At 37.5% G+C, this 14,169-nt stretch overlaps 2 protein-coding genes across 3 annotated transcripts; one reads left to right on the top strand and one right to left on the bottom strand.

The window, feature by feature from the left end:
* Window positions 1-2,035: 2,035 nt before the first annotated feature.
* LOC134073096 (P2X purinoceptor 7-like) lies at window positions 2,036-3,455 on the top strand. Its single transcript, XM_062530075.1, has 4 exons — window positions 2,036-2,076; window positions 2,282-2,351; window positions 2,797-2,951; window positions 3,299-3,455. Exons 2-4 carry the CDS (start codon window positions 2,307-2,309, stop codon window positions 3,453-3,455), a joined length of 357 nt encoding a protein of 118 aa, XP_062386059.1. The 5' UTR covers window positions 2,036-2,076; window positions 2,282-2,306.
* On the bottom strand, window positions 3,380-5,689 carry LOC134072673 (uncharacterized). Of its 2 annotated transcripts, XM_062529470.1 has the most exons (8): window positions 5,554-5,689; window positions 5,360-5,436; window positions 5,085-5,265; window positions 4,752-5,000; window positions 4,474-4,645; window positions 4,229-4,377; window positions 3,961-4,130; window positions 3,380-3,451 (listed from the first exon to the last, which is right to left on the bottom strand). In XM_062529470.1, the coding sequence occupies exons 1-7, from the start codon at window positions 5,666-5,668 to the stop codon at window positions 3,961-3,963; spliced, it is 1,113 nt and encodes a 370-aa protein (XP_062385454.1). In that variant the 5' UTR covers window positions 5,669-5,689; the 3' UTR covers window positions 3,380-3,451. The 2 variants fall into 2 exon arrangements, with proteins under 2 accessions (XP_062385454.1, XP_062385453.1); XM_062529469.1 differs by lacking the exon at window positions 3,380-3,451 and having other exon boundaries at window positions 3,564-4,130.
* Window positions 5,690-14,169: the final 8,480 nt, after the last annotated feature.

Genomic DNA, 14,169 nt, shown 5'->3' on the forward strand with positions numbered 1-14,169 from the left:
GATAACTGACAGTTGGAATGGTTGAACAGTTAAATAGTTGAGTAGTTTCAGTGGTTAAATGATTTAATAGTGTATTATTGCAGTGAGGACTTTTATTTTGAAACAGTTGTGGACAGAGGAAACAGTTAACAGGATATGTAGTCTTCACAGAGAGATTGTATGCTTAAAGCCTGAGAGAGAGAGGGCTGCTGCAGGTGGGGCTGGCCACCTGGCATAAGATTCTAATTGCTCAACGACCCGATTGTGATGTCATAGAGGCCAATGTTAAGTCTATGGGGAAATTTTTAATAGTTTTTAATTTATAGTCCAAAAAGTATAAAAGTTACAAAGTTGAAAAGTCATAGCAACCCGATCCATTAGAATACCTACGTTACAAAGTTTGAATGAAGTTTCTAAGTTAAACGGTTGAAGAGAAATTGCGGTTAGAAAAAGCTGTCAGCGGAATAATAATAAAGATAATAATAACTAGAAATGCAATTCCAAGGAATTACCAGTGCATGAAAATGCAAAAAAATGTAGATATGGCTACTAAGGTGTAGCTAGGGTAAACATGGTGGTTGCATAGTTTAAAGAGAGTTGATAGTGTTAAGGTAGACATTTTAAAGCTTAAACATTCCTGTTCTAACTTAACTAATAATTTCTAACAGGTATTCTAAAATGTTAACTATGCTAACAATGCTAACCAGGTTGATAAGTTAACTTAGCTGATGATTTCTAGCAGTAATGCTAAAAAATGCTAACTATTCTAACATTGCTAACTATGTTGACTATGCTAACCACGTTGATTAGCTAACTTAGCTAATCATTTTAGCAGTTGTGCTAAAAATGCTAACTATGTTAACAATGCTAACTATGCTAACAATGCTAACCAGGTTGATGAGCTAACTTAGCTAATCATTTTTAGCAGTTATGCTAAAAATGCTAACTATGTTAACAATGCTAACTGTGCTAACCATGCTAACAATGCTAACTTGCTAGTGAGGACTTTTATTTTGAAACAGTAGTTGCTAGGGTATCCATGGTGCCCACTATCAAGAATAAAGAAGTTACTGTAGTATAATCATGTTGGTTGCTATGGAAACTGTCAAAAACGCTTAATTTTAATGGTTGCTATGTTGGTTGCTAGGTACATGGAGGATTCATTTAGTTGACTGGAGGCATAGTTGATGATAAATGACAGTTGGAATGGTTGAACAGTTAAATAGTTGAGTAGTTTCAGTGGTTAAATGATTTAATAGTGTATTATTGCAGTGAGGACTTTTATTTTGAAACAGTTGTGGACAGAGGAAACAGTTAACAGGATATGTAGTCTTCACAGAGAGATTGTATGCTTAAAGCCTGAGAGAGAGAGGGCTGCTGCAGGTGGGGCTGGCCACCTGGCATAAGATTCTAATTGCTCAACGACCCGATTGTGATGTCATAGAGGCCAATGTTAAGTCTATGGGGAAATTTTTAATAGTTTTTAATTTATAGTCCAAAAAGTATAAAAGTTACAAAGTTGAAAAGTCATAGCAACCCGATCCATTAGAATACCTACGTTACAAAGTTTGAATGAAGTTTCTAAGTTAAACGGTTGAAGAGAAATTGCGGTTAGAAAAAGCTGTCAGCGGAATAATAATAAAGATAACTAGAGATGTAATTCCAAGGAAATTACGAGTGCATGAAAATGCAAAAATGATGAGGACTTTTATTTTGAAACAGTTGTGGGTAGAGGAAACAGTTGAACAGGATATGTTGTCTTAAAGGGGCACTATTATGCTATTATTTACGGTTTATTATTTAATCTGTTAGGTCTAATGGAATTGATTTACAGCGTTGAAGTGTCGTCGGCCAAATTATTTTTCCTCTTATGTCTATCAGTATGCAACCCCTATGTGAAACGCTCAGTTGCTGAGAATTTTGAGGCACTTAGAATCTTGGTGCTGACAGAGACGTCCCGTCACACATTTCACACAGTAGGCTATTATGGCGTCAGTGCTACCTTATCAATTTGAGCCCGAATCCGACCCCGAAAGCTGATGAACTCATTGACGAGGACGATGCTGGTCGTCGATTGGGCCAGGACGTTTCACTGTGGTAAGTTTTTGTTTATTTATTTATGTAATTAAGTAATGTATTACCCACACCTGATTTACGAAATGTATCTCTAGCGTCTGTCTTAGCCCATACTCGTACTGTTCAAGCCTCGACAACAAGCTTTATTTGCCTCCCTGACAGGGAATAAGTGTGTCAAACTGCGTTTGTTTGTCCAGTTATAACTTATAACATCTTTGTTACTTAGGTGCACCTGTGGGAATTGTACCACTATGCCCACTGAAGCGGAGAACATCTGCTGCAGGGAAATCGCAAAGGTAAAGCTGACGCAACTTCAGGCTAGCCATCTAAGCTACTACACCGTTTGTTGAGAATGATCTCGTCACCCTAGCCTAGCATAACATCCCCTTACGTACTACTACAAAAACGTTTAGTTAATCACGCATGTTTATAACATCGCTACCATGCTACAGTAATGGTAAGATGATCTCACAAGTTCACTGTAGTCTCAGCCAGCTGCATACTTAAGTCATTGTTATGTACAAAAAGCAGTCATTGTTATGTACAAAAAGCTAATAAAATATCTCTGTAGTAATGATACAATTCACTGTAGTCTCAGCCAGCTGCATACTGTGTTGTACTAATTATGTAAAAAAAACGAATCAGTGATAACATTTATTTGTAAATAAAAGTCTGACTGGAAAACGTATGTTGCTTCTTGAATCAATAGTCTCCACATTCTTATATCTTGTTGCTTGTTAGGTGCTAAGACGAATGGGCCAAGTGCCAGTACCAATAATCTGCATGACAGAGCATCCAGGCCTAGAGCCTGTATGTCTGAACCCATACAGTCTGCAAAATGTCTACAACATTTATAAATATGATTTTGGACCTGTTAGACACAGAACAGAGGAAGAGTAAGTTATTTTGACTATAAAACTCTTATCAAAACAAGTTATTCTTACACCATTTGTAGGCATGTAAACATTGTTGACAATAGTGCATAACTTACCTAGAGTATGAAAATTAAACTAAAATATTAAAAAGGCATGTTAGTTAAGTATTTCAGGTAATAAGTCAATTTGTTGTTTTGATTGAGTGAAGACAAATCCAATAACAATGTCCATTTACAGTTCTAGTGAAATTATATGCCAAAACAAAATGTGAGTGATGAAATTTCATTAAAATGGTGGATACAGCATTTTGGAACTAAACACTTCATTTGAAAATCGTTGAACTGAGAGTTCTGTTCCTTGTCTCTCAGGGGTTTCAGGCATCTTGCCTACCGCAGCTTTGTAAGCTGGTGTTGGGGTTATTTAGGACGTAGTCGCCGGGTTGTCATCCCATCATGTGTGGTGCAGCGGATACGGCAGCAGTTCCAGTCTGGTGACTACACAGGCTTCAGACCACCTATTGACTGAATCGGTTTTGTAAATAAAAGTCTGACTGGATAACACATGTCGCTTCCTGAATCAGTATTGTCCATGCAGCACTCAACAATGATGCCAAGGTCACTTGTTAAACAGTAGTTCGTTATTTTGTCTTATGTTCTTTATTAGGTACAAAGACAAAAGAGACATGTGCCAGTAACTGTAATGTGCATGTCAGAAGATCCAGGCCTAGAGCCTGTGTGTCTAAACCCATGCAGTCTATAAAATATTATCTACAACATTTACAAAATATGATTATTGACCTGTTTGGCACAGAACAGAGGAATAGTAAGTTACTTTGGCTGTAATAAGCTCTTACTAAACAAAACAAAAGCATTATTCTTATGTCATTTGTAGGTATGTAAACATTGTTGACAATAGTGTATAACTTCCATAGAGTATGAAACTAAAACATTAAAAAAGTAAAGTTATTTAAGAGTGATGCAGTGAATACGTCAGCCGTTCCCGTCTGGTAATTACACAGGCTTCAGACTACCTATTGTTTGAAGCGGGAGACATGACGGGCAATCAGCTCAGCCTTTGGGGTTTTGGGAAATTCTGCTGAGAGGTCTGGAGGGATGGGGATGGTGTTCATTTCCTCTGCAAATGATGTGGGGTCTTCAAAAACTTCTTGCATGAGCAGCCTCATGAGTTCACGTACATAGTCTAGAACACACAGTATAGCATTCAAATCCAAAAAATGTGTCCATAACAATCTGTAAACTGTTTTATGTGTGTTTTAAAAAAATCTTTTACAAACTTACTGAAGGTTGGTTTTGTTTTCACGGGCTTCACAGTGCCTTCCCCTTTCTTCGACTTTGGAAAAACGACCTTGAAAACTGCCTGTCCAGTAGACGTTGTGGCTTGTTCCCGTGTAGCATTTTCGTTGTGGTGCATTGCTGCTAAATACAACCTATGGGAACAACAACACAGCAACATTATTAAATACATGAAATGACTGACAGTTATGTCAATCCCTAACTTTTAAAATCATGACATTGTGTATTACCTGCACAACATTCCCATGAAGGGGAAAACTACATTCTTTGGTGCAAAACGCAGTATCAGGCTGTGGAAAGACTCCAGTGATGAGGTCTGGTGATGGTGGCTGAGTTTCTCTACATCCTTCAGGACTCTCTTGTTGAGCAGTATTTTCTCAGCTTTGTGAAGTGCAACTGACCCTTCAGTAAAATAAGAACACACAATGAAATATTAACCCCTTGAATCATAACAATGTGTGAAAAATGTAACACTTGATTTTCTGAGTAATGTTAATTTAGCACATACCAGGTTGCAGCCATTTATTGGGATCCCTTGAGGCGTGGTCAGGATGCAGACAATTGGGGAAAATGGGGTCTTCATGGACATGAACATTTTGTAGGTGGTTTAGCAGTGATGTCCACTTTGCCACCTTTTCTGGTCCAGTGCTTGATGATGTGGCACACCAGTAGACATGATTTTTTATGCTCTGCAGCCACTTCTTCAGGACATCACAGTCTTCGTTGTGCGAAGCTTTCTGAAGCTTTTTGGACAAACCTATTTACCACACACACTAATTATATGACGATCTGTTAATTCATTACTTCAAAGTTGAGGATATGAATTAGAAAGACAATTTACCTTTCTCAAAGTGCCAAACGTCATAGAACTGAGTTAAGCTGCGTTCCCTCAGAAATTTCTGGATCTGTGGATGACGGTCTGTTACAATGTACTCCACCTTCAATCCATTCAACTCCAGGTGATCTAAGCATCTTTTCAGTCCCTCCTTCTCCATGTGATAGCTGCCACCTACTTCATTGCTCTGGTAATTAAAGGTCATTACAAACAAAAAACATGAGACAAAATCACAGATTTTAAAGATTTAAATTCAAACAAATCTAAAGAGAGAAACATACCTGAACCAGTTGGATGTCCATAATAGTGTTGCTCTCCAGATTCATCAGTGAGTAGCTGCCAAACTTTGCTGAGTGCCCTAAAAATATATGTATTAGAATGCATGAAGCTTTTCAGCACACCTCCAAGGAATGTCATATGATTCAGAATGCAAACTAATTATTTACTTGCAAGACTATTTCAAATTTCTACAAACCTGGAGAATCAGCCCTCATGTCTCCTCCCACTGCAACCACCCCACCAAGGCGCAATTGATGCTGGAAATTATCATGCTGATCCATTTTCCACTTGTGAACAATGGCCGGTTCCATGTAATTCCTTGCATGCCTTCTGAAGGTGTCATACCGAAATATCTGTAGTTGCATGGCCTTGCAGAGCTTTAAAGAAAAGGCAAATAAGAGGCGCTGAAGACCGGTTTAGTCTATCAATAGTGAGATTTGCATGTTTGAAATGGTTACATTTTTACCTTTTCCAGTTGGATGAAGGAGGTCCCAGTAAAGTAGGTCGCAGCCGAAAGTTGTAAGTTGCCGACTGGGGTACTTCCAACCATGGGCTGACTCTCCCAGTCTCTGAAGTAACTGCAGTGTGGACACCGCTGACTGAAAGCCACATAAGTTCCCATCCTTCGACGTTGGAGATTACAACCCTTCTTACACACGGGACAGTTTTCAAACAGCTGTTTGAGGCAGCTTTCAAAAACAATATACTTTTCCTCATCATGTATGGACTGTGTCTCAAACCTAACAGAGCAGAAACAAAACATAATATTAGCTTTCAAATTGGGTTTTCTACAATAATAGCAACAGTATTGTATAGCTGGTAACCATAGCCAATATTGCTTTTAGTGCTTTACAGTCAATACTATAAACTTACGAGATGTCAGATTCCTCTGTAAGTACAGAATCTCCAGGGTTGTAAGTCGAGTCCAGAGGCTCCTTAAGAAATTCAGTTGAAGAGTCACTCTCCTCCATCTCCTCATCCTCCAGCTCAAGCCGTGGTCGCTTGCTAGGTCGGCAGCCTGGGCCCTTTACTGGCGTAGACGCCAGTAGTGAGTCCGTTAAACTGAAAAGAGGCACCTTTGTCTGGATACCTACGAATAACATAAACAAACTTATTACAAAAAGAGTAGACCTCGGTTAACAACTAGTACATCACACAATACAAGACATTTTCAAATATATAAATATCCACATTTGTTTCTCACATCTCAGACACTAACAACGTTCAGTGGCTATATACCTTTGCTTCTCATGTGTGCCGTTTTCAGCGATCCCATGGACAACTGTGTGCCGACTGAAGTCGTCTTCAATGGCGCACTTTGTACAGCCACAGAATTCATTCCCACAGTGTGGCTCGTCTGGGTTCCCGCCGAATTAAGCTGAGGCGAGTCGGTCTGACATCCGACGTGTCGGAAGGGGAGAGATGGGGCACTGGAGTCCTGTAATTATTAGACCAAATATGTTACGAAAATAATTGTATACAACCTAACAGTTAACATCTTAAACAGGAACGCTAACGTTAGCAATTTAACCAAATAGTTCCCCTCGCATAGCTAACGTTAATTCATGAGACCGTTTAGAACTTGACGGATCCCCGCGAAAAAACTAATTTATTGATCTACACCAGTGAAAGATTAGTCATCAAGACTACAGACAATTCTCTCTACTTCACCATGGTAGCCTTACGATCAGAGCTAACTACACCTTAGTTAATTAAAACACATAACTTGCTTTTGAGATTTAGCTGAGGCAAGTTCAAATCAGACCGCCAACTCGGGTCAGCCTCGCGAACACTAACCTTAGTTAGCTAATCTAAGCTTGCAAACTTGTAGGGTTAATTACCCTAACTAACGTTAACTTTACACACAACACAACAACTTTTGTTAATATCACAATAGGTTAACTTACATGTCGAGGGACATCTTCACCCATGGGGCCACATAAAGTTGGTACAGCATTTTCCCTCAGAGCTAGCATCTGTGCAAATCCAGTGCTGAACAAACGCAGGTTGGTGAAGCAGTCATCCGTAAAATGACGGGGACACAGGAAAATGATCGGTAAAGTTAGAGGAATATAATTAAAAATAAAATCAAGCCAACGGGTACGTGAAGGCTCTGCCTTTGGCAAGGCATACAAGGGAGACACCCCTTCACAACGAAGAAAACATCTTCGACCCATTGCTGAAAACCTAAACTTGCTAAACTAGCTTGCTAAAAGACACGAAATCGAACGGCTACTCTGACTGATTGTGAAATCATCTGATGACGCTGTCCCATTTACTCCCAGCAAAAGTACATGGTTACGTCACCTCGTACCGGAACTAAAATAAAGCCGCGGCTGAAATTCGCAACGAGCCGTTTCTAGGCAGCGCAGTAATGTCTGTTTGCGGTATTCATTTACTCCCCCCTAGTGGTTACTTTTGTTATTGTGTCTTTGCCGATCATTTACATACACCAAAAGCTGTGTAATCCACAATAGGACAAGGAAAAAACGAAAAAGCATAATAGTGCCCCTTTAAGAGAGCCAGAAAGCCTGAGACAGAGAGTTGCTGCCAGGTGGCTTTGAACACCTGGCTTAAGATTCTAATTGCTTAACGACTTCATTGTGATGTCATAATCCAATGTTAAGTCTATGGGAGAAAAAATGTTTTAAAAAATTCATATAAATTAAACGATAAAGTTTTCAAAGATGAAAATTACATAGCTGAAGTCACCTAAGTAAGACCTACGCAGCGCAGTTTGAATGAAGTTTCTACGTCGAACGGTTGAAGCTGAATTGAACGCAGAAAAAGTGTCTGAAGAAGAATAATAATATCGATAATAAGAACTAGAAATGCAATTCCAAGGAATTACCAGTGCATGAAAATGCAAAAATAGATAGATAATGTAGATATGGTTACTAAGGTGTAGCTAGGGTAAACATGGTGGTTGCATAGTTTACAGAGAGTTGATAGTGTGAAGGTAGACAGTTTAAAGCTGAAACATTCCCAGTTCTAACTTAACTAATGATTACTATTCATGTTAAAATGTTAACTATGGTAACAATGATAACCAGGTTGATTGGTTAACTTAGCTACTGATTTCATGCAGTAATGGTAAAAATGTTAACTATGCTAACTATGCTCACAGTGTTAACCAGGTTGATTAGCTAACTTAGCTAATGATTTCTAGCAGTTATGCTAAACATGCTAACTATGCTAGCAATGCTAACTATGGTAACAATGCTAACTTAAACTAACAATGCTAACCAGGTTGATTAGCTAACTTAACTGATGATTTCTAGCAATAATGCTAAAAATGCTAACAATGCTAAAATTGCTAACAATGCTAACCATGTTGATTAGCTAACTTAGTTGATGTTTTTTGCAGTTATGCTAAAAATGCTAACTATGTTAACTATGCTAACCATGCTAACTTGCTAGTGAGGACTTTTATTTTGAAACATTTGTTGCTAGGGTATCCATGGTGGCCACTATCAGGAAACAAGAAGTTACTGCAGTATAATCATGTTGGTTGCTATGGAAACGGTCATAAACACTTAATTTTAATGGTTGATATATTGGTTGCTAGGTACATGGAGTTTTCGTGTAGTTGACTGGAGGCATAGTTCTAGTTGATAACTGACAGTTGGAATGGTTGAACAGTTAAATAGTTGAGTAGTTACAATGGTTAAATGATTTAATAGTGTATTATTGCAGTGAGGACCTTTATTTTGAAACAGTTGTGGACAAAGGAAGTAGTGAAACAGGATCTGTAGTCTTAATGAGATTGTATACTTAAAGCCTGAGACAGAAGGTGCCTCTCATATAGTGTTTACGCGTCCTCTCTCGCTCCTCGATCCTCACTGATCTTTCTTTATGTAGATCATTGAGGATCGAGGAGCGAGGGAGGGCATATAAACGCTGCTTGAGAGGCACCCACAGTAAATACTTTAAAAGTTGTATGTAGATAGTCTAATTAATGTTGATAGATAGAATGTTTAATGGATGTTGATAGGCAGATTGTTTAATAGATATTGATTGACAGTTTAATGGGTGGATGAGTGAATGGTCTGAAGAAGATGAATGGATAGAAGGTTGGATGGAATGTGCCTTATATTCTTGTTAAGAGAGACACTGATACAGCTCTCTGAGAGTTGTTGATACAGGTGTAATCAATTTAACTGGCTAGTCTTAAGAGAGCCAGAGTGTACGCTTAAAGCCTGAGACAGAGTAAATCATTTAAAAGTTGAATGTAGCTAGTCTAATTAATGTTGATAGACAGAGAGTTTAATGGATGTTGATAAACAGTTTAATGGGTGGATGAGTGAATGGTCTGAAGAAGATGAATGGATAGAAAGTTGGATGGAATGTGCCTTATATTCTTGTAGAATGGAGAGACACAGCTCTCTACTGAGAGAGTAGTGGATACAGATACAGGTGTAATCAATTTAACTGGCTAGTCTTAAGAGAGCCAGGCCTGAGACAGAGTAGATTGTTTCAAAGTTGAATGTAGATCGTCTAATTGATGTTGATAGGCAGACTGTTTAGAATGGGTGGATGAGTGAATGGTTTGAAGAAGATGAATGGATAGAAAGTTGGATGGAATTAGGAAGACTTATGTTGATACCGTTGATACAGGGGAACAGAAAGTGTAGTCTCAAGAGAGCCAGTTTAAAGCCTGAGAGAGAGAGAGAGCTGCTGCACCTGGACTGGCCACCTGGCGTAACATTCTAATTGCTGCCGTGATGTCATAATGAGCAATGTTAAGTCTATGGGGAAATGTTTAATAGTTTTTAATTTACAGTTCAAAAAGTATAAAAGTTACAAAGTTGAAAAATATATTGCACAGGTCTCCTTAGTAAGACCTACGTAACAAAGTTTGAATCAAGTTTCTACGTTAAACGGTTCAAGCTGAATTGCGAGCGTTAGAAGAAGTTGGAATAATAAGAAACCTAGGAAGAACAGTACAGTGCATTTTCATGCACTGTAATAATAACTAGAAATGCAATTCCAAGGAATTACCAGTGCATGAAAATGCAAAAAAATGTAGATATGGCTACTAAGGTGTAGCTAGGGTAAACATGGTGGTTGCATAGTTTAAAGAGAGTTGATAGTGTTAAGGTAGACATTTTAAAGCTTAAACATTCCTGTTCTAACTTAACTAATAATTTCTAACAGGTATTCTAAAATGTTAACTATGCTAACAATGCTAACCAGGTTGATAAGTTAACTTAGCTGATGATTTCTAGCAGTAATGCTAAAAAATGCTAACTATTCTAACATTGCTAACTATGTTGACTATGCTAACCACGTTGATTAGCTAACTTAGCTAATCATTTTAGCAGTTGTGCTAAAAATGCTAACTATGTTAACAATGCTAACTATGCTAACAATGCTAACCAGGTTGATGAGCTAACTTAACTAATCATTTTTAGCAGTTATGCTAAAAATGCTAACTATGTTAACAATGCTAACTGTGCTAACCATGCTAACAATGCTAACTTGCTAGTGAGGACTTTTATTTTGAAACAGTAGTTGCTAGGGTATCCATGGTGCCCACTATCAAGAATAAAGAAGTTACTGTAGTATAATCATGTTGGTTGCTATGGAAACTGTCAAAAACGCTTAATTTTAATGGTTGCTATGTTGGTTGCTAGGTACATGGAGGATTCATTTAGTTGACTGGAGGCATAGTTGATGATAAATGACAGTTGGAATGGTTGAACAGTTAAATAGTTGAGTAGTTTCAGTGGTTAAATGATTTAATAGTGTATTATTGCAGTGAGGACTTTTATTTTGAAACAGTTGTGGACAGAGGAAACAGTTAACAGGATATGTAGTCTTCACAGAGAGATTGTATGCTTAAAGCCTGAGAGAGAGAGGGCTGCTGCAGGTGGGGCTGGCCACCTGGCATAAGATTCTAATTGCTCAACGACCCGATTGTGATGTCATAGAGGCCAATGTTAAGTCTATGGGGAAATTTTTAATAGTTTTTAATTTATAGTTCAAAAAGTATAAAAGTTACAAAGTTGAAAAGTCATAGCAACCCGATCCATTAGAATACCTACGTTACAAAGTTTGAATGAAGTTTCTAAGTTAAACGGTTGAAGAGAAATTGCGGTTAGAAAAAGCTGTCAGCGGAATAATAATAAAGAAAATAACTAGAAATGCAATTCCAAGGAATTACCAGTGCATGAAAATGCAAAAATAGATAGATAATGTAGATATGGTTACTAAGGTGTAGCTAGGGTAAACATGGTGGTTGCATAGTTTACAGAGAGTTGATAGTGTGAAGGTAGACAGTTTAAAGATGAAACATTCCAGCTCTAACTTAACTAATGATTTCTATTCATGTTAAAATGTTGATGAGCTAACTTAGGTAATGATTTCTAGCAGTTACGCTAAAAATGCTAATTATGCTAGCAATGCTAACTTTATTAACAATGCTAACCAGGTTGATTAGCTAACTTAACCGATGATTTCTAGCAGTAATGCTAAAAATGCTAACTATGCTAATAATGTTAAATTTGCTAATAATGCTAACCAGGTTGATTAGCTAACTTAGTTGATGATTTTTTTGCAGTTATGCTAAAAATGCTACCTATGCTAACAATGCTAACTATGCTAACCATGTTAACTAGCTAACTTGCTAGTGAGGACTTTTATTTTTAAACATTTGTTGCAAGGGTATCCATTGTGGCCACTATCAGGAAACAAGAAGTTACTGCAGTATAATCATGTTGGTTGCTATGGAAACGGTCATAAACGCTTAATTTTAATGGTTGCTATGTTGGTTGCTAGGTACATGGAGGTTTCATGTAGTTGACTGGAGGCATAGTTGATGATAACTGACAGTTGGAATGGTTGAACAGTTAAATAGTTGAGTAGTTTCAATGGTTAAATGATTTAATGGTGTATTATTACAGTGAGGACTTTTATTTTGAAACAGTTGTGGACAGAGGAAACAGTTAACAGGATATGTAGTCTTCAGAGAGATTGTATGCTTATAGCCAGAGAAACTGACAGTTGATACAGGTGTAATCAATTTAACTGGCTAGTCTTAAGAGAGCCAGAGTGTATATGCTTGAAGCCTGAGACAGAGTAAATAATTTAAAAGTTGAATGTAGTCTAATTAATGTTGATAGACAGAGAGTTTAATGGATGTTGATTGACAGTTTAATGGGTGGATGAGTGAATGGTCTGAAGAAGATGAATGGATAGAAAGTTGGATGGAATGTGCCTTATATTCTTGTAGAATGGAGAGACACAGCTCTCTACTGAGAGTAGTGGATACAGATACAGGTGTAATCAATTTAACTGGCTAGTCTTAAGAGAGAGTGTGTGCTTAAAGCCTGAGACAGAGTAGATTGTTTAAAAGTTGAATGTAGATCGTCTAATTGATGTTGATAGGCAGACTGTTTAGAATGGGTGGATGAGTGAATGGTTTGAAGAAGATGAATGGATAGAAAGTTGGATGGAATTAGGAAGACTTATGTTGATACTGTTGATACAGGGAAACAGAAAATGTAGTCTCAAGAGAGCCAGTGTATTTAAAGCCTGAGAGAGAGAGAGAGCTGCTGCACCTGGACTGGCCACCTGGCGTAACATTCTAATTGCTGCCGTGTCATAATGAGCAATGTTAAGTCTATGGGGAAATTGTAATAGTTTTTAATTCATAGTTTAAAAAGTATAAAAGTGACAAAGTTGAAAAGTCATAGCACACCTGTCCTAAGTAAGACCTACGTAACAAAGTTTGAATGAAGTTTCTACGTTAAATGGTTCAAGCTCAATTGCGTGCGTTAGAAGAAGAAGTGGAATAATAAAAAGCCTAGGAAGAACAGTACAGTGCATTTTCATGCACTGTAATAAGAAGACTAGGAAGAACAGTACAGTGCATTTTCATGCACTGTAATAAGAAGACTAGGAAGAACAGTACAGTGCATTTTCATGCACTGTAAAAAGCCTAGGAAGAACAGTACAGTGCATTTTCATGCACTGTAATAAGAAGACTTGGAATAACAGTATAGTGCATTTTCATGCACTATAATAAGAAGAAGAAGCCTAGGAAGAACAGTACAGTGCATTTTCATGCACTGTAATAACTAGAGAAAGCAATTCCAGGGAATTACGAGTGCATGAAAATGCAAAAATTGAGATGTAAAACTACTTAATTTATAGTTAAAACAGATCATGAAGATATAGTTACAAAGGTGTTGCTAGGGTAGACATGGTGATTGCATAGTTTAATACAAGTTCTTGGTGTAAAATAAGCCGTTTAAAAGTTGAATATGGATAACGTAAAAGTTGTTGTAGCCTAAAATAATGTTGATTGATAGTTTAATGGATGTTGATAGGTATGTCAATTTAAATGGATGCTGATAAGGCATCTGCTATAGTTTAATGCATCTTGCTATCTATGCAGATAGTTGCATGTATGTGTAATGTGTAGCTAATGCTTGCGAGCAGTTATAACTATGCTAACCATGTTACTTAACTAAGTAAACTAATGTTTGCTAGCAGTTATGTTAGCAATGCTAACCATGCTAATCAGGTTGCTTAGCTAACTTAACTAATGTTTGCTTGCAGTAATGTTAACAATGTTTACTATGCTCAATGCTAACCATTTTAATCAGGTTGCTTAGCTAAGTTAGTTAATGCTGTGCTTGGGATCAAAAATAAACAATATTGTCCTACAGAATACTCTTCTCAATCGTTAAAATCAATATCAATTTAATTTTTCTCATAGAGCGCCAAACATTACACACATCTCATGGCAGTTTTATAGTGTTAAACATTCAGAGATAGCCCATGAGCAACAGGGGCGAGGAAAAAC

This window comes from Sardina pilchardus, chromosome 24 (assembly GCF_963854185.1).
Source record: "Sardina pilchardus chromosome 24, fSarPil1.1, whole genome shotgun sequence".
NCBI lineage: Eukaryota > Metazoa > Chordata > Actinopteri > Clupeiformes > Clupeidae > Sardina > Sardina pilchardus.

Excerpts from the sequence above, each read along its gene's own strand:
- LOC134072673 (XM_062529470.1), bottom strand. The coding sequence starts at position 5,668 with ATGGAACCGGCCATTGTTCACAAGTGGAAAATGGATCAGCATGATAAT. Across the intron at positions 5,266-5,359 it reads TGGACATCCAACTGGTTCAG|AGCAATGAAGTAGGTGGCAG; the intron begins GTATGTTTCTCT and ends TTTAATTACCAG. Across the intron at positions 4,378-4,473 it reads TTCATGGGAATGTTGTGCAG|GTTGTATTTAGCAGCAATGC; the intron begins GTAATACACAAT and ends TTGTTCCCATAG.
- LOC134073096 (XM_062530075.1), top strand. The coding sequence starts at position 2,307 with ATGCCCACTGAAGCGGAGAACATCTGCTGCAGGGAAATCGCAAAG. Across the intron at positions 2,352-2,796 it reads GCTGCAGGGAAATCGCAAAG|GTGCTAAGACGAATGGGCCA; the intron begins GTAAAGCTGACG and ends GTTGCTTGTTAG. Across the intron at positions 2,952-3,298 it reads AGACACAGAACAGAGGAAGA|GGGTTTCAGGCATCTTGCCT; the intron begins GTAAGTTATTTT and ends CTTGTCTCTCAG.